At 39.2% G+C, this 26,745-nt stretch overlaps 1 protein-coding gene across 2 annotated transcripts in view; it reads right to left on the bottom strand.

Moving 5' to 3' along the window:
* Window positions 1-22,012, bottom strand: part of PRPF18 (pre-mRNA processing factor 18) — a 56,022-nt gene extending 34,010 nt beyond the window's left edge. The window contains exons 1-4 of one of the 2 annotated variants that reach the window (XM_039240043.1): window positions 21,790-22,012; window positions 4,231-4,308; window positions 1,374-1,478; window positions 365-478 (exon numbers count right to left, since the gene is read on the bottom strand). In XM_039240043.1, the coding sequence (XP_039095974.1) occupies window positions 365-478; window positions 1,374-1,478; window positions 4,231-4,308; window positions 21,790-21,855 (363 nt within the window). In that variant the 5' untranslated portion in view covers window positions 21,856-22,012. The remainder of the gene's footprint in view (window positions 1-364; window positions 479-1,373; window positions 1,479-4,230; window positions 4,309-21,789) is intronic. The other variant, XM_039240044.1, reaches the window with a different exon arrangement.
* Between the last annotated feature and the right edge of the window lie 4,733 nt (window positions 22,013-26,745).

Raw genomic sequence — 26,745 nt, 5'->3', positions numbered from 1 at the left:
GTAGTTGTTCACACATGGAGGAGAAGGAATAGGAGGACTGGCTAAGAAGGGGCACTAGGCGACTCTCCGTGTGAGGAAAACACTTGTGTATCTTCCTAAGTGTAGTGGTTACATTTATAAGAATTTGTCAAAATGCACTGAACTGTATGCTTAAGATAGGTGCTATTAATTATATTAAGATAGGTGCTTATAATTAAATTAGACAGGTGCTTTTTTAAAAATTCAACTTTAAAAATTACTTTAGCGGTAGTCTGGCAACTTTATTTTTCCATTTTTCCCTATAATAACACAATTGCTCAAACTCCATACTATTCTAGTTTATGTGGTACAGGGATATTGTTCGAGTTCTGTTCTGACTTCTTACCTTGTTAACTTCTGGTGTGAGGATCTCTATTTTTCTTAAACGCTGAAATGCATCATAATCAGTTTCTCCAAATAGTCTAATTGGTTCTCCTCTTTCTCTCAATCTTCTGATAACCTATAAAAAAATTAACAATAATAGTAGTACTTCCTATGTTTTTAGTAATAATAATTCCTCCTTTAGGTTACCAAATACGTATTTCAAAATTTAAATAGAAAAAGCCAGTTATGGTTATTTTTTCTTTCATTTTCCATTAACAGATCTAGTGAGTTACTGTCACATCTGAAAATCTGTAACGTGTCCACTTCCTTTGGCTGTTTCAGCAAAGCCTCCATCTGTGTAACCAGAACACATGAGAAAAGTATAAAGATGGAAGGGGGTGTTAACTTTCAGATACAGAAGGAAAATCAAGTCTAGAGTCAGCCGAGAACTCACTGACCACAGCCTGGAGTCGACAGTGTCATGCTGCATTAAAAATCAAAATCTGCGGCACCTGGGGGGCTCAGTCGGTTGAGCATCCGACTTCGACTCAGGTCATGATCTCACGGTTTGGGGGTTCAAGCCCCATGTCGGGCTCTGTGCTGACAGCTAGCTCAGAGCCTGGGGCCTGCTTCAGATTCTGTGTCTCCCTCCCTCTCTGACCCTCCCTTGCTCATGCTGTCTCTCTCTCTCTCTCTCTCTCAAAAATAAACAAAACACAAAAAATTTTTTAGTAAAAAAATTAAAAACAAAGTAATTTAGACAAATAATTTAAGTATAATTACTTAGAATGTATATATACTTATTTAGTGCAACGTGTTTAGTTTCTAAAGTTTAGAAAAATATATTCTTTTAAAAGTTTAAGAGTATCAAGAAAAGCAGAGATTAATTTAGAACCTCATGAATACTGCACAGTATTTTTATTCAGTGTTGGCAATAATGACATAAAACCTACTGGAAGAAACTGGAAATAAATGCAAATGCTGTGGATGTTTTTTTTTTTTTTTTTCAGGACACTCATACATACACTTACCTCTTGCCTAGAAAGAGTCATGGGTAACTTTTCCTCTGCAAGTTCAAGTTCTAACACTGGATTCGAAGAAGTTAATGGTTTCTGGTTCTCCTCTTTTGGCTGTATCTATAGTAATACCCAAAAGAAATCAAATTCAGCTTTTGCAAGATAATACAGGTAGTATTTATCATTCTATGTATTAACTGCTCATGGAAATTAAATAGGTTTTGAATATTGAAGGTTTTCTAAATTTTTCATTGAGGAAAAAGCTCCTAATACATGTGCCTGATTTTGAGAGCTCATCACACTTCTCCATCTCAGGGACACTGGTAGCAAGCACGCACACAGGAGACACCACTCTTGCTACTGAAAAGTGACAGATGTATAATGATTTCCAAAATCTATAACTTACAAAGGTTTAAGTTTAGACTCATTTCTCCTAGACTCTAAACAAGTTAAACTCTATTCTTAACAACCATCAACTTACTTCTCCTCTTTGAGAAAATCATCCTCCAGGGTTATTTGATCCTTTCTCTGGGTTTCAACAAAAACAAAAACAAAAACAAACCCCAAAAAACAGTGTTTTCTAAGAAACATGTGAAACCTCAAGCTCCTGCTTTTTCCGACCCTCCTTTTGGAAAGGGGGGATTCCAAGAGCCCCGAGACCACTGCTGGACATGTAGAAACACTCCCAAAGCTACACACAATTTGCCCGCAGGCTGAGCTCTGAACCTTGGGGGGGGCAGTAACAGCACAACAGCACCAACCACAGAGGGAGCACCTTTCTGCTCATACCTCCCACCCCCATCCCCACCCCAAGAGCAGACATTCTTGTATGCATGAACCTGCGGGTGGGGATGGGTAGGGGCATCTTTTCATGTATTTTCTTGAGTCTGCTGCCCAGCTCACAGTTTAAAAAAATTAAGTTCAGCATTTGTAAGCCCCAAGGTGTGGTCTGTAAAAAGATATCGAAACATGGCTTCCCATCTGATCATGGAACTAATTTAAAATCCCAAAAGATTTTTAAAAAAAATTTAATGTTAACATAGGTTAACATTAAATACTCACAGTCCATTAAGAAGGCTGTATGGTTAAAAAGGATATAATTTCTGACCCTATACTTCAGGGCTAACGGTTATGTTAGTGTTAACAGTGCGGACAGAAAATGGAGGTAAAAAAATCAACTTCTGTATTTTCACCAATGACATCAGCATCAAGCCTTTAAATGGAAGCCAGTTCTCATAAAGTAATAGAAGTTATACATGCTGCATTTTCCCTACTACCAAGAAGGAAATATTAACACATTCTAGAAAGAAAACCCTGTGTTCTTTTTAAGCATAAAAACAGGGATTTCTCCAAAACATTCAGGATGAAAAGCATTTTTAATTACAAAATGCCAGTTAACCACTTTTAGGAAAGATCTAAGAAGTTCTGTCCACTGGACCCAGTGCTACAAGCAGTATCTTTACAGTAGTTACTTTGCTTTAGTGCTTTTCTCTACAGAAGCAGAAAACTACTGACCTATCACTGAAGCCATTTAAACACGGCAAAACTGCCTGTTTTTAGTTATTTTCCTACGTTACCAAAATGTTGAAAAGGTTCAAATTTAAATACCTGTGAAAGCAACAAGTCAGCAGATTAAACCCATGGTAAATAGTTCTCATTCCAGACCAAGTGTGAGTTACACAACAATGGACAAGATGACGATTCTTCTGCCCTATTATCTATTCAGTGGCTCTTTACATAAAATGTATCTTAATGTCCTAAACTAGAAGCAAGTGAAATCAATACATTTATGGAAAACATCAAAATACAAATGCAAAGTTTTGTATTTAAACATCGATCAGAAACATGAAACTACATTTCCAATACCTGCTCTCTGCCAACACAAAATAAAACCAAATGCATATACATACCATTCGCATTCCTCATGCTTCCTTTTAGAAATGCTATGCCAGATAAATTAATTTCCAGACTTTCCCCATTACATGCACAAGAGTGTTATATTATACACATGGTTCACAAGCAAAAGTTAATGTCAAATTTAGGATTTGGCAAAAGTATTTCAACACAACTTCTAATCTTATTTTAAAAAGTATTAAACCAGATATGCTCTTCTTTTAAAATAATTTAAACATAACTTCACCTCATAACATTTAACCCCTCCCAATAAAAACCCCAATAAATTATTCAACTAGGATAATAGTTGAACAGGGTAATAATAGTGTAACCTCAAGGACACTTTAGTCATGCTTCTAAAATATACAGTCTTCCAGATCACTCATTTGTTTCTAATATTTCTAAACATTCTCTATATAACAGACCTTATTACCAAAAAGCACATAAGTGTTATACAGCATTCTACCTCAGGCAGAGGTGTTTAGGGCCAAAAGGAATTATTAACAATGCAAACATAAAAACAGTGGCTTAAAATATTTAAGTGAAAGTGGGGAAATACCACTGGTAGTACCACTGTGGCTGAATGAGCAAAATGTTTTTGAAACTTTAAAATCAACTTTTATTGGGAGAGGTGGGGAGAGGAGCTGGTGGTGGAGATGAAGATTAGGCAGAATCAGATCCAGGAATTCAAAGAAACAAAATTCAAGCTTTGATCTCAAGCCACTTCATGCTGTCCACAAAAAGCCAAACCATTCCAAGCCAAAAGTCATGCATGTATTTTCCTGAATTCAATGTTTAAAAAAAAAAAAAAGAAGGAAAAAAGAAAAGAACTCATACCTCTCCAGAAGGCTTCTCATTTATAGGCTAACGTATAACATTGATAAATTGAACAGAGATCAATAATTTTGTCACTTTAACATTAGCTATATAAATTTAAACTCAGAAATATGCAATTGAACATAAAAGCAGGCAGCCATACCTTGTAGCCACATCTTTCGAAATACGCTTCCTCTTCTTTTTTTGCAAGTTCACTACGCTTGAAATACTTTTTATTTTCCTATTGAAGAAAGAAGTATGTTAATAGGTCCCTGGGTAAAATTTCATCTTCCATTGGCAACCTACAAACACTTCAGTTCTTTTTTCTTTTATTAAATTGTTTAAAAATGTTTTTATTTATTTCTGAGAGAGAGAAAGAGAGAGAGAGAGAGAGAGAGAGAGCGAGCGAGCGAGCAGGGGAGAGTCAGAGAAAGAGGGAGACACAGAATCCCAAGCAGGCTCCAGGCTCTGAGGTAGCTGTCAGCACAGAGCCCCACACGGGGCCTGAACCCACGAACCGTGAGATTATGAACTGAGCCGAAGTTGGACGCTTAACCAACTGAGCCACCCAGGCACCCCAACACTTCAGTTTTTCAAGAGCATGCTAAAGCTGGGGTCTAGGGGGTGTATCATGTTGGTTCCCTCAACATGCCATCCATCATCTATCTTCTCTAAATATGTAGTATTTTTCTTGTAGTATCATTTTAACAGGCATATCCAACAAAAACAAGAAACAAACAATATTTTCCAAATGTTCACACTGTATTCATTTAATTCCCCAATGCTTAGGTTCAACGATAATTTCTACAAACGAATTCATTATGAACTACGTAAAATAGGATGCTTTAATTATTTTCTTCCAACAAAAAACAATCAAAGATCATGGTTAACTGTTATCTGACATCTTAATTGCCAATACCCAGACAGCTCCAAGGGTAATGTCACTTGGAATCTTTTTTATCAATTAACTGTATTTGTACTGATCAATTCTTAAAATCATATTCTTAATCTAGACATAAAATGGTTTGAGTCTTTACTAACAAAATCATTTAAAGTTATTTTGGGGGGTGCCGGGGTGGCTCAGTCAGTTAAGCGTCCGACTTCAGCTCAGATCATGATCTCACAGTTCATGGGTTCGAGAACCCACATCGGGTTCTGTGCTGATGGCTAGCTCAGAGCCTGGAGCCTGTTCCAGATTCTGTGCCTCCCTTTCTCTCTGACCCTCCCCTGCTCACGCTGTTTCTCTCTCTCTCTCTCTCAGAAATAAACATTAAAAAAAATAGTTATTTTTATATGACTCAATATTATGAGACAGGCTCTAAATCTGTAAGAAAAAAAACATTAGTTCTTTCTATATTATATACAAAATTATTCTCACTGTTAAATCTACATTCCCTAATTTGGATGTTCTTACTGTCTATAGCTGTGCCTTTGGGATATTATTCCAGTAATGATTTAGCTCAAATAAAGATACTGCCCTAATTTATTAGTAGTAATTATAAGGGTACCTCAATAATACCTCCATACAGGTGCTTTGGTACCTCACAGTTCCCAAGTTCATTCACTCTGGCAATGATCATGGATGCTAGGACCATGACAAAAAAAAGGTGGATGGTGAACAATGGACAGATTACACTGCTACACTTGAATGCCCTGGTCAAGCCTGGCATTAGGAAAACACTGTGTGTCTCCTTTGTGAGACACACACAAGTATTACGTACTCTTGCCCAAAAGCTGCAGGTGAATCTAACCATTTAGGTCTAATTTCCCGTTTATTAAAAATGTAGGGAACAGGGAAATAAGCTAAACACCATCACTGGGAAGCAAATACTGAGGCATTTATCAAACTAGCCAGTTTCTCTAACATGTTACTGGCATAAAAGGGTGGGGGGATTAAAATGTTGATTAAAAGAAACCACAAGTCATAGTTAACAAAAATAAGTGGACTCTGTGTGGATCTGATTTGAACAAACCAGCTCTAGAAACGTGTATGTACAGATCTTAATTCAACTGGGAACATTTGAACATGAGAGGATATTTAATGATATTAAGGACCAAAATGTAATTTTGTTGGATGGGATCCTATCTTGTTTATAAAAGAACACGTCTTTTTCTAGAGTTACAGGTGTTAAGACAAGGAGAGGTGGCAAGGATAGATGGGGGTTCATCACAGAATTCTCTCTTTGTGTATATTTAGAATTCTCAAGGTCAACAGTTTTGTTAAAGTTCATTAACTCAACAGACATTTACTGACTCATCTACCACACACAAAAAACAGCTTTACAGATGCAAAGCAGAATGTATGACCTAGGGTAAGGAACAGATGGCATCATCCAAACTTCAAAACTACCCTGAGAAAGGTGGGAGCAGAATAATACTAACCCCAGTTTAGAGGGGAGAGAGCAGCAGAGAGTGGGAAAGGCTCACAACTTCACAACTTACTGAGCCTTCTAAGTAACCCGCACAACTAGAACTCAGGTCCTTAAAATTCTTTGAACTGATCCAGTATTGCTACAGTTCTTCACTCCCCAGAGCTTATGTCAGCACCAGCTGTTTCTTATGACCAGGGAGCATGTAACTGTCATACACCATGTCAACAAGTTGACAAGCACATACTAGTATCCTCTTAGAAGTAAAATACTCTCCAGACCATAGTCTGTGGTCCAATCTTTACAGTACCTTTTACTACCACATTTCAATTCCATTGAATACACCCAAAAAAATCTTAGAGTATCAATTTTCCAAATGTGGTTCATGGACCTCTAGGGGTCCCTAAGACCTTTTCAGAGGTTCTGCAAGGTCAAACACATTATCATAATAATACTGAAAGGTTATACGCACCATTTTTACTGTGCTCACACTTTCACTTTCACTGATGGTACAGAAGCAACAGTGAGGAAAGCCACTGGAATCTCAGCATAAAAATAAAAGCATTTTTATTTATGTCTCATAGTTCACTGCCTTCTTCACCAACAAGCACTTGTAGAAAAATAAAAATGCCAGTTTCTATACAGAAACTTTTTTTAAAAAAGATTTTATTTTTAAGTAAGCTCTCCACCCAACAAGGGGGGCTCAAACTCACAACCCCAAGATCAAGAGTCCCATGCTCCACCAACTGAGACAGCCAGGCACTCCTCTTCAATATCATGTTACAGTATAATTCCACTAAATCTCAGCCCTTGAGTATTAGTATCTTTTCAGATTTGCTTTAATGAAATCAAACATATAAAGCAGTTCCGCTTCATAACGAAGTAGGATAGTCTATTTGGCAGACATTTCCCCAAAACTGAACAAAGCAAGCCTGTCACTAAAAGGAAAACGGTAATATTTGTTGCCAATGATAAAATTCCATCCTTCAAGGAAAGATCACAATGGTGGTAAACTTGCAGCCATCACCGTGAACCTAATGACTTTCCCAATACTAAAAGGCTTTTCTGATCAGTTGGTGGTGATATTATTAAGTATCATTTAATGAACGTAACATGTAGAAGATCTATGAAACTCAGCAAACCATTACAGTACAAAATCAAGTTCCAAAATTATGCATTGGCAAAAGATCTACAAGCAGAATAGACCCAGACTATAACAGATCAATAAATAGATTGAACATTTTTTTGTGTATTACACTGATGGGCACCTGGCTGGCTCAACTGATGGAGTATGCAACTCTTGATCTCAAGGTTGTAATTTCAAGCCCCAACTTGGGTGTAGAGATTACTTAAAAGCAAACTCTTAAAAAAGAAAAAAAAGTTCACGGATTCAGATCAGAATCCAATCTCTAATCTTAAAGAAACTTACCATTTGTGCAGTTTTCTGTATTAAAGAAAAATATCCATAATTATCTGAAAGGCTATTAAAATACTATCTTTTCCAACCACCTAGCTGTGTGAGGATGAAGTTTCTTCATATACTTGAATGAAAACCACACATCGCAACAGGTTGAATGGAGAAACAGGACAACCCAACTGCCTTCTAATATGCCAGGGATTAAAGAGGTTTGCAAAAATCTAAAATAATGTCAATCTTCTCGCTAAATTTCTTTTGTTTTGGAATAAAGTTTTCATACAAACATTTATGTTAACATGTATGGGCTAATTATCGTATGAAATACAAGTAAACATAGAATATAAATATTTTTAAATTTCCCAGTTTTAATTTCTAACAGAGTAATCATCAATAAACATCCTACGTAAACAAGAGCTCTCTGGATCCACCAGTGAAGTACGGAAAGGCGTCCTGATACCAAGAAGTGAGAGCCCAGGGCCTAGTCGAGCCCTCTTGCTGGCCCTCTCCGTGCCCACACCCTGGGCGCTGAGCGATTTGGGAAACCACTTGGACCTCAATGACACCCACCTATCCATTCAGCTTTTTCCCCAATTCTCCACACTGACCAGTACACATTCTCCCCTCATTTTCAGAAACGATGAAGCCACTTTGTACAGAGAAGAGGGAAGCCATGGAACAGGGAGTCCACCAATCCTTTCTTCCCTTTGGAAGCAAAGAGAAAAGCCTCCTCCTGCCCAAGGCCAGTCCCTTCCAGCGGCACTCTGCTTCTCAATTCTTCCGCCTTCCTCGGGGACTTCTCATCACCAATTATTTATTTTCTCTTCAGCATCTGCATGTTTTCCCTCTGTACTGGGCTCCTGGCCATTACCACTTAAATATGCTCAAGACTCTCCGACCATAAATACCCCTTACTCTGCACGAGGCAGGATGGTAAGTGTCATTTACAACAGACAACAAATGTGTTCTCTCCTCTGTATCCTCGTCCTCACCTCCAGTTCTCTCTGCGGCCGTGCCACAACCTGGCCTCCACTCTTGCTGCTCCAGTGAAAAATGCCGAGGTCATCAACAATGTCCACTGTGCAAACGCAAAGAATCTTCTGTGACTGATCTTAGGCGGTCCTTCAATAGCTACGCTCTTGGCTGTCAGGTGACTTTTCTTATTTCTTCCTCACTTACTGGTTTGTCCAGATTTTCTACTTCTTATATTTTTAATATCTTTTAGTCACTTCACTTGGATTTTTCAATTTATTAAAACATATTAAAACATAAAATCCCTAATGATTTTATTTTCTAGCATCTTCCATTTTAGTAACTGCAGTTTCTCCCTTTCCTATTTCAATTTCAAAATTTTGTCCAGTTCTGTTAAACAAGTTTTTAAACATTAAGTTGCTTTTATTTTTTTTTTAATGTTTTATTTATTTCTAGGAGAGAGAGAGAGACAGCGTGAGCAGGGGAGGGTCACAGAGAGAGGGAGTCACAGACTGAAACAGGCTCCAGGCTCTGAGCTGGCAGTCAGCACAGAGCCCGAAATGGGGCTCGAACTCACAAACCACGAGATCATGGCCTGAGCCGAAGTAGGACGCCCAACTGACTGAGCCACCCAGGCATCCCACTTTTATGTTTTAAATAAATGAAAAAACCAAGTGCAGAAGAGTAGATCTAATATGCCATTTATATTTAAAAAAAGAAAGAAAGGCTATACATCCGTTTGATTCTTTTCCACATGTGTTTCACGTGCATGAAGTAACTTAACTGCTGTGGAGGAGGGAACGGGGTAGCCTGAAGCAAGGGTTAGCAGGAAACTTTATTGTACTCTTCGGGAGGTCTGGAATTTTGAATCATCCGAATGAATTATTAATGATAAAATTGTTGCTTCTCATTTTAGAATTATAATGAGAAAAATATTTTTTGCTTTGTATTACATGACCGTTTATTTCATGACAACAAAGGGTGCTTAAAACAAAGGTTCCCTGGGGCGCCTGGGTGGCTTAGTCGGTTGAGCGTCCGACTTTTTCTTGGGTCATGATCTCGCGGTTCGTGGGTTCGAGCCCCGCATCGGGCTCTGTGCTGACAGCCAGCTCAGAGCCTGGAGCCTGTTTCAGTCTGTGACTCCCTCTCTCTCTGACCCTCCCCTGCTCACACTGTCTCTCTCTCTCTCCTAGAAATAAATAAAACATTAAAAAAAAAAAAAAAGGTTCCCTACCGTGTTTCAAATGTCACTCTTTAGATACTTTAGTAAAAACAGAAGAGTTTGAAAGAGCAACTAAAACTTCTCTAATTGTAAATTATTATTTTATAAAGCACACTGAAAATACACTTTGAAATATAAAGTGCTGGGGACACATTTATGACAACTAAAACTGTAGAGTATTAAAACTTAAGCATCAGTGATACAGCCCCTTTATAAGTAACTCAGGAGGGTTAAATGACTTGCCCAAAGCTAAACAGCTATCTAGAAATGTGGCCACAATTCAGATTTTAGGGCTTGTTCATTCATTTTACAAATCTGCTTTCCTTCTAAATATATTCACAATTCTCAAGTTCTAAGTTTGTTGAATTAACTGTAGAATGAATAAAGACCTAGTCTAAAACTGAGTGGTACACATTTTAAGACAGCATGTGATCTGATGGTTAAATTTCTTTGGATTCTCTCCTGAAGCACCTCGCTTTTTCTTTTCCCCAGCACCTATCGTTTCTATTGGCCCTTTCACTCTGTTTTTTAAGACAATCAACAAAAGATATACATAAAAAGCACTTCTCTCTTTTAAGTCAGAACCTAATTCTCAAATGCTACTTTACAAATGTTATTCTTGGACTCTGTCCAAGTTGCACTTTCTTTATGATAAAACTGAGGTTCATAGGTCTAAAGTACAGAAACATATCTACCGTATCACCTGAAATGTCTGCCCATATGAATAAAGGAAAATCAAAATTTTAAACATTCAACCATGACTGACAACATTCCATTAATTTAGAATCATTTCTCAATCATGTTAAGGTTTTTAGTGTTTACATAAATGAGATAGAAAAATCATCAAGAGCTCAAACACACTGGAAAGCCAACAAATATAAATATATAGCCTGAATATGCAAAGATACTATAGATGAGATCAAAAACTCTGTGGCAAGGTTAACACCTTGCTGAATAATGAAAATAAGACTTAAAATCCCTAAAGTAATACACTAAATGGGAGGACAAACATAGTCTGAAGAGACACAATGCTAATCCAATGGATAGACCATCCAGAGAGAAAAGAATAAGGAAATGATGCCTTTAGTGACATGTTAGAATAGATGGACTTAACAGATATATACACAACATTCCATCCAAAAGCAGAACAGGGGTGCCTAGGTGGCTCAGTTGGTTAAGCCAGAGACTTAGGCTCAGGTCAGAATCTCATGGTTTGTGGGTTCAAGCCCCACTTTGGGCTCTGTGCTGACAGCTCAGAGCCTGAGGCCTGCTTCGGATTCTGTGTCTCCCTCTCTCTCTGCCCCTCCCCCGCTCATGTTCTGTCTCTCTCTCTCTCCCTTTCTCAAAAATATATAAACATTTAAAAAAAAAAGGGGGGGGGGCAGAACATTCTTCTCAAGTGCACATGGAACATTCCCCAAGACAAAGCATGAATTGGCCACAAATCAAGTCTTGATAAATTTAAGAATGAAATCACATCAACCATCTTTTCCAACCACTATGGTATGAAACTAGACATCAATTACAGGAAGAAAACATGTTACTGACAACCAATGAGTCAATGAAATCAAAGGAGAAATCAAAAAACACCTTCAATAAATAAAAATGGAAATACAACTTATCAAAATTTATGGGATGCAGTAAAAGCAGTTCTAAGAGGATAGCTCCTATCAATAAATGCTTACCTCAGGAAACAAGAAAAATCTCAAAATAACCTAACTTCACACCTCAAGGAAATAGAAAAAGAACAAATGAAACCCAAAGTTTGTAGAAGGAAGGAATTAACAAATACCAGAGTAAAAATAAATGAAATTGAGACCAAAAAGACAAGAGATAAATTAAACTAAGAGCTGTTTTGTTGTTATTGGAAAATTAATAACGCTTCAGCTATATTTATCAAGTAAAAAAGAAAAAATGCTCAAATAAAATCATAAATGAAATTAGAGACGTTACAATGATACCAGAGAAACACAAAAGATCCTAAGAGACTACTATGAACAATTATATGCCAACACACTAGACAGCCTAGAAGAAATGGGTAAATGCCAAAATCCACAACCTTCCAAGTCTCAATTACGAAGGAATAGAAAATCTCAAAAGACTGATTACTAGTAAGAAGACTGAATCAGTAATCTAAGACCTCCCAAAATACAAAAGTCCAGGACCAGATGGCTTCACTGGTGAAGTCTACCAAACATTCAAAGAATTGAAATAATCCTTCACAAACACTTTGCAAAAAAAAAAAAAAAAAAAAAAAAAAAAAAAAAAAAAAAAAAAAAAAAAAAAAAAAAAAACCAAAAAAAAAAAAAAAAAAAAAAGGAGGAGGGAACATTTCCAAACTCATTTTTAAGGCCAGCATTACCCTGATACCAAAACCACACAAGGATCCCATAAGGAAACAAAACTACCAGCTAATATTCCTGATGAATATAGATGGAAAAATCTCAACAAAACATTAACCGAATTCAACAATTTATTAAAAGAATCATATACCATGACCAAGTGGGATTTATTATAGAGATGCAAGATTCACTCAATGCCCACATATCAATGTGATACACCACATTAACAAAATGGACGGGGGAAAATCTTATGATCATCTCAATAGATGCAGAAAAAGCGTTTGACAAAACTCAACATCCATTTATGATTAAAAAAAAAAACTCTCCAAGTGGTACAGAGGGAACATAACATAAGAAAGATCAAATATGACAAGCCCACAGATAACCATATTCAATGGTGAAAAAGTTGAAAGCTTTTCCTCTAAGATCAGAAACAAGGATGTCAACTCTCACCACTTTTATTCAACATAGTACTACAAGTCTTAGCCACAGAAAATATACAAGAAAATTCCAAAACGAAAGGTAAAACTATTACTATTTGCAGATGACATATTATACATAGAAAACTGTAGACACTGCACCAAAAAGGTGTCACAAATGAATTAGTATGAATTCAGTAAACCTGCAAGACACAAAAATCAATGTAGAAACATTGCTGTTTCTACGCACTAGTAACAGTACCAGAAAGAGAAATTAAGATAACAATCCCATTTACAACTGCATCAAAATGAATAAGCTACCCAAGAATAAATTTAACCAAGGGGGTAAAAAAGCTGTATACTGAAAACTCTAAGACAGTGATGAAAGGAATTGAAGACACAAACAAATGGAAAGATGGTCTGTGCACACGAACTGGAAGAACTAGTTACAGGTATATGTAGTTTCATTGAGCTTCACTTTACTGTGCTTCACAGATATTACGTCTTTCACAAACTGAAGATTTGTGGCAACCCTGCATTGAGCAAACCTACTGACGCCACTTTTCCAACAGCATCTGTGTACTTTGTGTCTGTGCCCTATTTTGCCAACTCTAGCAATATTTCAAACTTTTTCATTTTTATTATTTTTGCTATGGTATATGTGATCAGTGACTACAACTCACTAAAAGTATAGGTGATGGTTAGCACATTTCACCAATAAAGTATTTTTAAATTAAGTTTTATTTTTATAGACCTAATGCTATTGCACATAACAGTACAGTGCAAATGTCATTTTGATATGCACTGGGAAACCAAAACCCTCATGTGACTCACTTTATTGCACTATTTGCTTTATTGCAGTGGTCTGGAACAAAACCTACAGAAGCTCCAAGGTATGCCTGTACTAGGAGAATGTCCCCACTACTCAAAGTCATCTATTAATTCAATCCAATCCCTACCAAAATTTCAATGGCATTTTTTAGAAAAATAAACAATCCTAAAAAACCTCAATAGCTAAAGTAATTTTGATAAAGAACAAAGCGGGAGGCATCAAGCTCCCTCATCTAAAACCAGGATACAAAGCTACAGGAATCCAAATAGTACATAGAGGCATAAAAACAGACACAAAGAAGAATGCAAAAGAGCCCTGAAATAAATCTATGCACGTATAATCCATTAATTTACAAGGGAGCCACATACTTACAGGAAAAGGTTGTCTATTCAAAAAATGGTGCTGGGAAAACTGGAAAACTGGATTGCCACATGCCAAAGAATTAAACTACACTACTATCTTAAACCATACACAAAAATCAACTCAAAATAGATTAAAGATTTGAATATAAGCCCTGACACCAAAAAACTCCTAGAAGAAAACACAGACAATATGCTCTTTGACATCAGTCTTGACGAGAAGTTTCTGGGTCCAGCTCCAAAACCAAAGGCAACAAAAGCAAAATTACCACATGAGGCTACAGCAAACTACAAAGCTTCTTGAAAGGTAAACAAATCATCAAAAAATGAAAAGGCAACTCATGGAATAAAAGATATTTGCAAATCACATACCTGATAAAGGGTTAATATCCAAAATACGCAACAAACTCATTCAACTAAATAGCATAAAAAAGAAATAATTCAACTTAAAAATGAGCAGAGGGTCTGAATAGACATCTTTCCAAAGGAGATGTACTGATGGCCAAAAGACACATGAAAAAATGCTAATCAACATCACTCATCATCAAGGAAATGCAAACCAAAACCAGGAGATAGCACCTCACACTTGTCAGAATGCCACTATCAAAAAGACCAGAAATAACAAGTGTAGGAGACAATGTGGAGAAAAAGGAACGCTCGTGCACTGTTGGTGGGAATGTAAACTGGCACAGCCACTGTGGAAAACGGTGTGGAGGCTTCTCCAAAACTTAGAAACAGAAGCACCGTATCATTCCGCAACTACACTTCTGGGCATTTATCCCAAGAAAATGAAAACACTAAGTCGAAAAGATATATGCACCCTCATATTCATTTTGGCGTTGTTTTCAATAGCCAAGATATGGAAACAACTTTTTCATTGATGAATGAATGGATTAAAAAATCTCTCTCTCTCGTGTGTGCGCGCACACGCGCGCGCGCACACACACACACACACACACACACACACTGGAGTATTATTTAGTCATAAAAAGTGAAATCTTGACTTTTACAACATGAATGGACTCTAAGAGCATTACGCTAAGTGAAGTAAGTTAGAAAAGACAATGTATGATCTCACTTATATGAGGAATTCTGACAATAAGCCAAGCTCACAAATACAAGGACGCAGAGGTTGGGGGACTAGGGGATTTGGGTGATTATCAAAAGATACAAACTTCCAGTTATAAAATAATTAACTCAAGGAGTATAAAGTACAATGTAGGGACTACAGTTAATAACACTGTACTATGGGGCAATTGTGTGGCTCAGCCAGTTAAGCACCTGACTCTTGATTTTGGCTCAGGTCATGATCTCCCGGTTCGTGGGTTCCAGCCTGTGTCAGGCTCCACACTAGTGGCATGGAGCTTGCTTGGGACTCTCTCCCTCTCTCACTGGCTCTCCCCCACTTACGCACTCGTGCACTCACTCTCGCTCTCTCAAAATAGATAAATAAAAATACTGTATTATATATTTGAAAGTTGACAACCATAAATCTTAAAAGTCCTCATCAAAGGGGAGGGGGGGAAGACACAATGCTTTTCAAAATGCAAGAACTATCAAGTGTCAAAGAATCCCTGGTGGCTGTATCTTACCACTGATAACATCCCAAGGAGAAAACTATACAAAAACACACTTTGCACAGATGAAATCTGTTTTATAATTATGCATACTATAAAACATGTAAAATTTCATAAACCTGTAAGAAGAAGCATCCAATCTTACAGAAACTCTTCAAGAAAATAAAGTTAAACGTACCTAATACATGACCCAGCCATTCCACTCCGTGGCCTTTCCTTAAGAGCAGTGAAAGCTTATGTCCATACAGAAGCCTGTACACCAGTGTTCACAGCTCTATTTTAACAGCCAAAACCTGCCAACAACCCTAATGTCTTTCATAGTTTAATGAATAAATTGAGGGTATTCGTACAATGGTGGAATATGGTTCAGTATCAAAAATAATTGAGTACTGATACACATAGCCACGAGTGAATCTCAAGATTATTAGGCTTAATGAAAGATGGTAAACAAGAACGAAAACATACCGAATAATTCCATTCACGTAAAACTCTAGAAAATGCAACTAATTTAAAGACAAAGCAGATCAGCAGTTACCTGTGGACAGGGTGGCTGGGAGGTACAGGGAGGGGCAGGAAGTCGGGATTACCAAGAGGGAAAATGAAACTCTGGGGTGAGATGGGCATGCTGACAGTCTTCACTGGGGTGAAAAGTTTCACAGGTGTCAAGTCATGTCAAACGCACCCGACTGTATACTCTAGTTTACTGTATGTCAATTACACCTCAATAAAGCTGCTCAAAAATAAAGCATCACAACCAGAGACTAAGGAGCGGAAGGGGAAGAGGAAAAAGAAAAGCTAGTAGCACTGATGGTAGGATTTACCTTGCCTGACCTTAAAACCCCCCACAGAGCTACAGGAATCAACAGTGTGGCACTGGCCTGAGGACCAACAGGGAGCTCACAGGCACAGAAGTGAGCTCCCAGAACGGAGGCACGCTTAACGCAAGTATTTGATTTCTAAAGACACCAAAATCGTCCAAAGGGAAAACCATTTTCAGTGAATAGTGGGGAATGGGATAACCACAGGAATGCAGGAAACCACATCCCTACCTCACACAAAAAAAATGGATTCAGAACTGTTCAGAACTCAGTTTATTAAATAAAAGCATGAAGGTTTTAAAACATAAGAGAATAGCTTACCCTCTTGAGTAAAAGCCTAAGGTGACTGGATTGTACCGTAGAGGTATGCTCAACTTTTAACAAACCGCCCAACGTTTTCCCTGCTTCACTGTACTCATTTACATTCCCAGGCAAAACACACAGACCAAGAAACAAAATAACTGATCAATTGGGCTTTCTCAAAATTAAAAGCCTTTCCTCATCAAAAAACACTATTAAGAAAATGAATTAAAAACCCCTAATCTGGGAGAAAACATTCACAAAACCAATCTGACAAAGGCCTGGCAACCATGAAATATGAAGAATTCCTTCAACACGGTTAAAAAAAAAAAAAAAAAGGCAACCAACTTAACTAAAAACTATGCAAGCAATTCTAACACTTTATAAGAGAGAGAAATGGTCAGATGCAAATTAAAAGCACCCTGTGGTATCCCGACACATCCTCCAGAAAGCGGGACAGAAGTCGCCAGCACAAACCTCGGGCCAGAACAGAGGGCATCCGGACGGTCTGTGCCGGGGCACGGACCACATGCTCCAAGCCCTTTGGAAAAACACAGACTTCCTCGCCCACCCAGCAATTCCACTCCCTGGGATCTTCCTAAGAGAAATGAAAACCCACGACGCGTACACGGTTTCACAGCCGCTCTCCTCTGAAGAGCTAAATCGTGCAAACAGCTCCGGCGCCAACCTCAGATCAGATGAACTCACTGGGGCTATGTATGCAGTGGAATACTGGAATACTCTTCAGCAGAAAAAGGAGCAAACAGCCCAAAACGTTATGATTAAAAAGAGAGGAACAGAGAGCACGCAGTATGATCCCACCTACATGACATTCTAGAGCAGGCCAGCTAACCATGGTGGAAAGAAACCTGAACAGTGGTGGCTTCTGTGGCCAGAGGGGATGACCGAAGATGGGACAAGGTGATATTCGATGGCATTACACAGAGGCACTTGTCAAAATTCACTGATATGTGTGTTTCTTAATATACACACAAAAAGAATAATGAAAGGATAAGCACAGCAAATGGTTTAGGGGTAAAGTGTACCAACGTCTGCAACTTAACTTGAAATATATTAAGATCATTAAATTGTTTTCAATACCCCTTCTACAGTGCAAAAACACAGGTCTACATGGTTACAGAAGAGCTACCTCATCTTTGGTCACTTCACGTGCTGTCCCAGCCTTCTGTTAATCTGTAACAGTTGAAACACTTAGCTGTGAGTGCCCCTTCACCAAACTGAAGAAACCAAACTGAAACAGCCCATCCCTGAACCTAAAAAGCTCTGACCACTACAACCACTCTAAAGTCGTTTCTGGGGGCGCCTGGGCGGTTCAGTCAGTTAAGCGTCCAACTTTGGCTCAGGTCATGATCTCACGGTTCGTGGGTTTGAGCCCCACGTCAGGCTCTGTGCTGACAGCTCAGGGCCTGGAGCCTGCTAAGGATTCTGTGTCTCCCTCTCTCTCTGACCCTCCCCTGCTCACACTGTCTCTCTCTCGCTCTCTTTCTCTCATAAATAAATTTAAAAAAAAAACATTAAAAAAATAAAATAAAGTCGTTTCTGCAATGTCAGATGAATTAATGAATGGACAGTTACATGAAAAAGCAAAGATAGTAAAATGTTAATGCAGGTTTCATTGCAGAAATCTAGGCAGTAGGGAGGAGTGTTTATAGTGCAATTATTTTGAGTTTTCTATACATTTGAAAATTTTCATAGTAAAATGTTGGAAAAAAAAAAAAACTACTCTGCAGCAAAGTCTCTACCACACTGTTTTTGGGCCATACTTAAAAAGAAAAAACTTCAAAGGCTACTCACTGACCGTTAAATACAGAAGGCAAGTTCAAAGAGCTGAAAACTGCAAACGGGTTCAGAAGGGCTGCAACAACCTGATGCTAGGGTGTCATGGGCACAGATTTTCACCAGCACAGAAATTAGTAATCTTTGGTCTTTTTTTTTTTTTTAAGATTTTGTTGTTAAGTAATCTCTACACACAACATGAGGCTCAAACCCACAACTCTGAGACCAAGATTCATATTCATCACCGACTGAGCCAGACAAGTACCCCCACTAATTCGTAACCTTTCTAAGTCAAAGATCCTTTGAGTTCTAGCATCAAAAGGAGGAGAGGCAGAGGGGCATATATACAAAGGAGAGGGGTCAAGAGTCACGGGCTGTTGAGGTCAGTCAGGAAAACACGGAGGGCACTGCTGTCCCTGATTAGAAGGGATTCGGTACAGCTGTGGGGGCAGGAACCAGTCTGCATCACGTAAGGAGAGAGTAGAATTACAACTCATTTTAAGAAGCTTGGTTATAAAAAAAAAAAAAAATTTTTTTTTAAAGATGGAAGAGCCATCAGTATGTTTCAGTGCTGGTGCAGATAAGCTGGCAGACTGAAGGCACAGGAAGGAAGAGGGTGGGACATTAAGGTTCACGATGCTAAAAAGGAGCTGGGATCCAGTGTGCAGGTGGAAGGTCCGACCTGAGCTTCAAGTGATACCGCATCCATTTTAATAGGAGAAAAGGGGAGGAATTTCTTGCCTGTTGGCTTATTTTCTGTGAAACTGAATGCATGCTCCTTACAAGATCAAGCCTTACTTTTTTTTTTTTTTTTTTTAAATTCTCTGTGGCAGAGTGTGGGATCATACACACACAGAAAACACTCAATAAGATACTGGGGGGAAAATAAAGCTAAAAGTCTACACAAAGACCATCTGCATAACTACAACAAAAACTGCTGAAAGTGTTTCTTAAGCACCCTTGGGTTTTCCACATAAATGAGGGTCCATGTTAAACCAAATTTCACCAGAGGCGCCTGGGTGGCTCAGTCGGTTAAGCATCCAACTTCGGGTTAGGTCATGATGTCCCGGGGGGTGAGTTCAAGCCCCATGTGGGCTCTGTGCTGACAGCTAGGAGCCTGGAGCCTGTGTCTCCCTCTCTCTCTGCCACTCTCAAAAGTAAATAAACAGTAAAAAAAAAAAAAAAAAAAAAAAAAAACTTGTTTTTAATCAAGATTCACGAACACCAGGGCTCCAAAGCATTGGTATTAGAACAACGCAGCGGCTCCATTTACCTCTGAGTAGTTACACCAGGCAGAACACTTAGGACAGATGATAGGAGGCTATTTTTTGGAGTTTCTCTAATCTAACAAAGAGGCACTCACAGTATTTACTATGTCAACTATCAGACTAACAATAAAAAGCTGCAACATCACTCGAAATGACCAAATTGAGGCAGCCCTTCAGGAAGAACAATTTAACATAGACAGGTGTTTTCCAGCTACAGATCAGGGAACTGTAACAATTCACTGATCCCCAACCTGTTGTTGTTGTTTTTTTGTTTTTAATCAAACAGAACAGATTAAAACAAAACACATGATAGAATCACACCTCGGGGCACCTGGGAGGCTCAGTCAGTTAAGCACCCGACTCTTGGTTTTGGCTCAGGTCGTGATCTCATGGTTTATGAGTTTTAGTCCCACATCCGGCTCTGTGCCGACAGCTTGAAGCCTGCTTGGGATTTTCTTTCTCAAAATAAAAATATAAACTTTTTAAAAAATTAAAAAAAAAAAAAGAAATGCACATAATTAAGGTAAGACCGGTTTTACGAAACTTTTTCTACAATCATAACAGAGCAAAATACAAAAATTTCTTACTGAGACCGGGGCTGTGAAAACTTTGAAAACTATTTCGGGACACTATGATGCAGAAAGATACGGACTATAAATCAATGGATTCTATATAAAATTATGTAGCTGCATATCAAAAAAAGAATGCAGTCTTGCTACTTGGGACAACATGGACCGATCTAGACGGTACTACACCAGCTGAAGTCAGAGAAAGACAAATACCATGTGATCTCACTTATATATGGAAACTAAAAAAATAAAATAGAGACTAATAAATACATACAACGGGTGATTGTGGAGGGGGTGGGGATGAGCAAACCAGGTGAAGGAGAGGGAGATACAAACCCCCAGTTATAAAACTGGTAAGAAATGGAGATAAAAAGTACAGCACTGGGAATACAGTCAGTATTTTTTAACGTATATTTCTGAGAAAGAGAGAGAGAGAAAACACAAGCAGGAGAGGGGCAGAGAGAGAGGGACACGGAGAATCCGAAGCAGGCTCCAGGCTGTCAGCGCAGACCGCGGTGTAGGGCGCAAACTCACAAACTGTGAGATCATAACCTGAGCCAAAGTAAGAGGCTCAACCGACTGGGCCACCCAGGCGCCCCTGGTCAGAAATATATGAACACCTTTGTACAGTGACAGGTGTTAACTACACTTACCGCGGTGCGTATTTCCTAATATTTGTAATCGCCGAGGCTGCTATACACCTGAAACTAATAATTGTGTACATCACCTAAACTTCAAAAATATATATATATATAAACCTCTCAGTTTTGAATTGCAATACAGTAAATATCAATAAACACATCATCAAAAGCCCTTTGGGATCCCCAACAATTTGGAGAAGTGTAAACGGTTCCCGAGGCCCAAAGCTTTGAGAACAGCTGGTCTAAGTTATTGGTACACAACGCAACAAAGCAACAAAGATCAGTTAAGGAAGTAGTTTTCCTTTCTCCCTTTATTCCACTGTTTTGTCCACAGCAGCCTTAGCCGTCCCATCAGCGAAGAGCTGGCCACAGACTTTTGTATGTGTTGGGGGAAGGAGGCGGGGGAAATGTAGTAAAAACCCAGATTTCAGGAGCAGGACGGATGGGAGATTTTTATTAAATAATCCTGGACCTGCCTCCCTCTGAGCTGGGTACAAGAACTGGGGCACGTTCGCAGAACACGGACACCGCAGAGGGGAGAGAAGGCGCAGACACGGAAACTTCGAGGAATAAGGGACAGCTGGGGGGGAAACGTGCCCAAATGTGGGGCGTTTCCCCACTTCCTAAGACACCCCAGGGAGGTGTCGGGGGGTGGGCCTCAAGGGGCCGCTCTGGGGGTACTGGCGGGACTCTCGTAAGCTCCACGCCCGCCAGGACCCCTTTTCCGTTCCCCCCAGTCCCAGCAACCCCCCCCCCCCCCGCCGCCGCTGTCTACACACACGTCTTCGATCGCCAAAGCCCCGCGAGCCCCGAGGATCCTCACCACCAACAGGTTCCTGTCCTCCACCAGCTGCCGCTTCCGGAGGATCTCCGACTTCAGAACGTCCATCTCGCTGCCCGGGTTGACGCCCGAGCTTCCGTCTCCAGCTCCTCGGTTCCAGCCGCGGCCAGCCAGGCGCCGCGAGCCCGACGCCAACAAGCTCTAACGCCGGAGGACAACGACTGACAGGAACCGCTTCCGGCGGAAGTTGAGGTGAGCGAGAGGAAGGAAGGAAGCGCTCCAGGGCCCCTGTTGTTGACGAAGCCGCTGTGGATTTGCACCCCCTGGCGGCGCCCTCCGGAAGCGCGCTTGCCTTTTTATGCTAGCGGATAGAATTGAAAGTGGGCTGAAACACGAGTCATGGTGTATTTTTAACGAGGAGCTATTACACCTGCTTGTACCTGCTCGTTCAGGTGCAAAAGTCTCCTCATAGAACACTTCAGTTATGTTAACTAGAGCCAGATCTTCACTCATTATACCATAAATTCACATCAGTGCTCCAAGTTACCTGCTTACCAATATGAATGCACTGGAGTGGGGAACACCTAAACAATACTATTCGCTCATAAGTATAGAATAAAGGGGCAGTGTTCATTGCCAGCCCGTTAAATTGCCTGTAAAGTTAAGCAACTACAAGAATGTAAGTCATTTCAGAAGTAAATGTCTCTTCTTCCTCACTTCTAAATTGCTTACATACCTTGGTCATAACTGAACATTTACCCTAAGCTAAGTGAGATCATTTTTGTGGTCATGTGTTTAGCAATCAAGATTTTCAGTGACATGATTGGAGATGTAATCGGAAATTGTGTTTTTTTTTAAGTCCAACCCAAGAAGAAAAATTGTGGAGAAAAATAATATCTAAGATTTTTATTTTATTTTTTAATGCTTTATATTTATTTTTGAGAGAGACAGAGCTTGAGGGAGGGAGGAGCAGAGAGAGAGGGAGACCCAGAATCTGAAGCAGGCTCCAGGCTCTGAGCTGTCAGCACAGAACCTGATGCGGGGCTCAAACCCCTTAACTATGAGACCATGACCTGAATCAAATTTGGATGCTTAACTGACTTAGCCACCCAGGTTCCCCTATGGTTTTAATTTTTAAAAGACCCTAAGAACTGTTTACAAACCATTAATCTTTGGTTCTATGCCATTGAAGTTGTTTTTCAAATTCTAGTTGAGTCATAACTGAACAATATTTGACATGTTAGTTCTTCCCACTCAAAAAGGAAAGAAATATCATTCAGTTACATCAGTTGACTAGGTAAGATGATTTATCAAAATAAAGACAGTAGAGAATTATTGAATCAGTTTACAAAGTTTTGTATACATGTGTTGTGTTGGTTACATGTTGTCCAAAAGATACCTGCCTTTTACCAGAAGTAAATCAACATACGAAGTTAACTCACTCTCTGACCTAAGAGGCTTTGCTAATTTTTAGGGCTTTTGAAAGCTTAAAATATTTTACAGAAAAAAAGTTCCTTGAACTAATAAGCATGGCAACACTCTTATGTAGATATCTGTTTTCAGAGTCACTTATAATTCACTTATAAGCAAAAAAATCTGTTAGCACTTTCCTGTTTTAGGGATTATTAAACAAGGATCTGAATGCAGGACGGACAGAGATGGCCATAACAGTAATGGAAGTTGACAGCAAAAGGACAGCTGGCCAATAAGAGACAGTAAATGTTAAACCAGAGAAAAAAGTAGCTACCATAAACAGGCTTCTTTTACATTTCAGACTTTCACAGATTTTTATGTTTCTGTAAACATGTGCATTTAATCCTGATAAAGGTTTGAGATGGAACAGTGAAAGATGTGTACTTGAACAAGCAAACTGACAAGCTTTTGGGGACGCCTGGGTGGCTCAGTCAGTTAAGTGTCCGACTTCAGCTCAGGTCATGATTTCTTGGTTCATGGGTTAGACCCCCACATTGAGGGGCTCTGTCAGCTCAGAGCCTGGAGCCTGCTTCGGATTCTGTGTCTCCCTCTCTCTGCCCTTCCTCTACTATGGTCTGTCTTTCTTTCTCTCAACAATAAAAAAGAAAAAAAGAAAAAGAAAAGAAAGAAAAAAAAAGAAAAGAAACTGACAAGCTTTTCAATACAGAAAGGAAAAAAGACTCTAAGGTAGAACGTGTCCATTTTCATCCCAATATGTAACAGCGGTTATTTAAAAAGTGAAATATTAGGGGCACCTGGGTGCCTCAGTCGGTTAAGCATCGACTTTGGCTTAGGACATGATCTCACAGTTCATGAGTTCGAGCCCCACATTGGTTCTGTGCTGAGTGCTCAGAGCCTGAAGCCTGCTTCAGATTCTGTGTTTCCCTCACTCTACCCCTTGCCTGTTCACACTGTCTTTCTCTCTCTCAAAAATAAACATTAAAAATAATAATAAAATAAATAAAAAGTGAAACATTGGAAGCAACCCAAATATCCTAAATAGGGGAATGGTTACATAAGTTGTAGTTCATAGATACAACACAATAATATGGAACATTAAAAACCAGGTTTCAGAAAATATTCAATTATATGAGAATGCTTGTGATATAATGCTTCATAAAAAAGTAAACTAATGAAACTAGAAATATAGCATATGGTCTCTCTTTGGTTAGAAAAGTGTATAAACCTAGAAAAAAATGACTGGAAGGAAACATATCAAAATGTAACCATTGGTGATTCGTCTTTTCTTCCTCACACCATAATTTGACACAAATTCCTTAATGTGGAGAAACTATCCAGAGAGCAGTCATATTTTGTTTTAATTATTGACATTCGTTACAAATGTTTCTAACATATATACTTTAGAAATTACATGTGATAAATTTTAAATAATGCCATTAAAAGAAAGCAAAGAAGTGGATGGAAAATTTTGTGTAAATCTCCATAATTATTCAACCAATATTTAAGTGTTTTCTGTGACCTCTGCACCACCTTCGGTTCTACGGCCTAAACCAAATAAAAAACCTGGTCCCGACCCTTGAGGATGTTACCACCTAGCATGGGAATCAAGAGATAGACCCTGAAGTTAAATTATATAAGATAAATATGATTTAATAGCATATATGGGGCTACGATAAAGAATTCACAGAAACCAAAGACCAAGAGCACCTGGTTGGCTCAGTCGGACGAGCACATGACTCTTGATCTCAGGGTCATGAGTTCAAGTCCCACGTTGCATGTAGGTATTACTAAAAAAAAATAAATAAAACTTAAAAAGAAAGAAAGAAAAGACGAGTCATTGTCTAAGGGAAGAGATAGTCAAAATCAACATAAGATTGATGAGAATATTGCTCTGTTGGAGTAACTCATCCAAAAAGAGATTTTTTGGCCATTTCTGAAGAGTGGAATAAATGCCAAATGTAATCAGAATGACCTGGGTTGGTTTTGCTGCTGTCCTAAAGGACAGAATGTAACTGGTTTTAAAAGCTAGATAATGGAACACGGTGGCCCTGTCTTCAGTTTGCCTCAGAACACCCTGGAGGGCTTCTGGAAACCCAGACTGCTGGCCCCCACTCCCAAGATGATCTCAGTCAGGAGGTTTGGAGTCGTGCCCAATAATTTGCTTTGGGAACAAGCTCCCAAGTGAGGCAGCTTCTGTTGACCCAGGGACCACACTTTGAGAACCACTGATCTAATATATTACTTTGAAATCTCTGTTTTTATTTATTATTGAGAGACAGAGACAGAGCATGAGCAGGGGAGGACAGAGAGAGGGGGAGACACAGAATCTAAAGCAAGCTCCATGCTCTGAGCTGTCAGCACAGAGCCTGATATGGGGCTCGAACCTACGAACTGTGAGATTATGACCTGAACCGAAGTCAGACGCTCAACCAACCGAGCCACCCAGACACCCCGTCTATTGTCTAAATTTTAAATAGTTATGGAGGGAACATTAATAATACAGATTAGAGTTTCTCAGCCGTGGACCCGATGATTCTTTTTGGGAAAGAGAGATGCCCCTGACCTTACCTATTAGATGCCAGGAACAGCGTTTCTGTAGCTGTGACAACCAAACATGTCTCTGGACATTGCCAAAGGTCCCCTGAGTAGCAAAATCTCTCGCCTGTGGAAAACAACAGGTACAAATGAAATTTAAAGCGTCATGCCTGTAGCTGTCCCACAGTGAGTAAAGGGGACCAAGACTTGAGGAGATATTCTTCCAGGATTCAAGAACTATTATCTGATTCAATAATCACAGGGCAAACAAATGAAGTTCTAGCATGCACCTTTATTGCTTCACTTTTGTCTTCTTCACTAATTTAAAATATCAACCAGTGGGACACCTGGGTGGCTCAGTCGGTTAAGCATTCAACTTTGGTTCAGGTCATGATCTCGCAGTTCACGGGTTCGAGCCCTGTATCTGGCTCTGTGCTGACAGTTCAGAGCCTGGATCCTCCTTCAGATTCTGTGTCTCCCTCTTTCTCTGCCCCTTCCCTGCTCATACTCTGTCCTCTGTCATTCAAAACCAAACAAAAAAATACATTAAAATTTTTAAAAATAAATAAATATCAATTGGCATCCATGTCAGAGCTGGACTCACTCATCCTTTAGACCCACAGACTGGCTGAGGAGAAAAAGAGTTCTGCAAAAATCAATGAAAACATTCTGTGAGATTCAACTGGCTATGTGGACTTCACACTAAAGAGTGCTGTATAGTTCATTATTACCTAAAATTGTGCCCTCTGTATCCTCTAGATCAGTAAAAATTACATGAATACACGTGCACACTTCTTTTCCTCCTGAGAGACAATGTTTAAGCATTGTCCAGCACAGTACAGGCCCTCACCCACCTCCTGTGCTGACGGTGCTAAACTGTTTAGCAAAGAAAGTTGAAATATCAAGAAGGAAGAGTAAAATAGATTTGCAAACAGAACCATGAATGACAGACAGTGGAAAATAATCCCTGGGACCCTCTGGAGTCCCAATTCTCTACCTGGATTCTTCCGCAAGTCCAGCTTGCACCTC

This window comes from Hyaena hyaena, unplaced genomic scaffold (assembly GCF_003009895.1).
Source record: "Hyaena hyaena isolate Hyena2069 unplaced genomic scaffold, ASM300989v1 scaffold_165, whole genome shotgun sequence".
Classification (NCBI taxonomy): Eukaryota; Metazoa; Chordata; class Mammalia; order Carnivora; family Hyaenidae; genus Hyaena; species Hyaena hyaena.
Note: the sequence above shows the minus strand (reverse complement) of the source record. Positions and strands in the feature narration are given on the sequence as shown.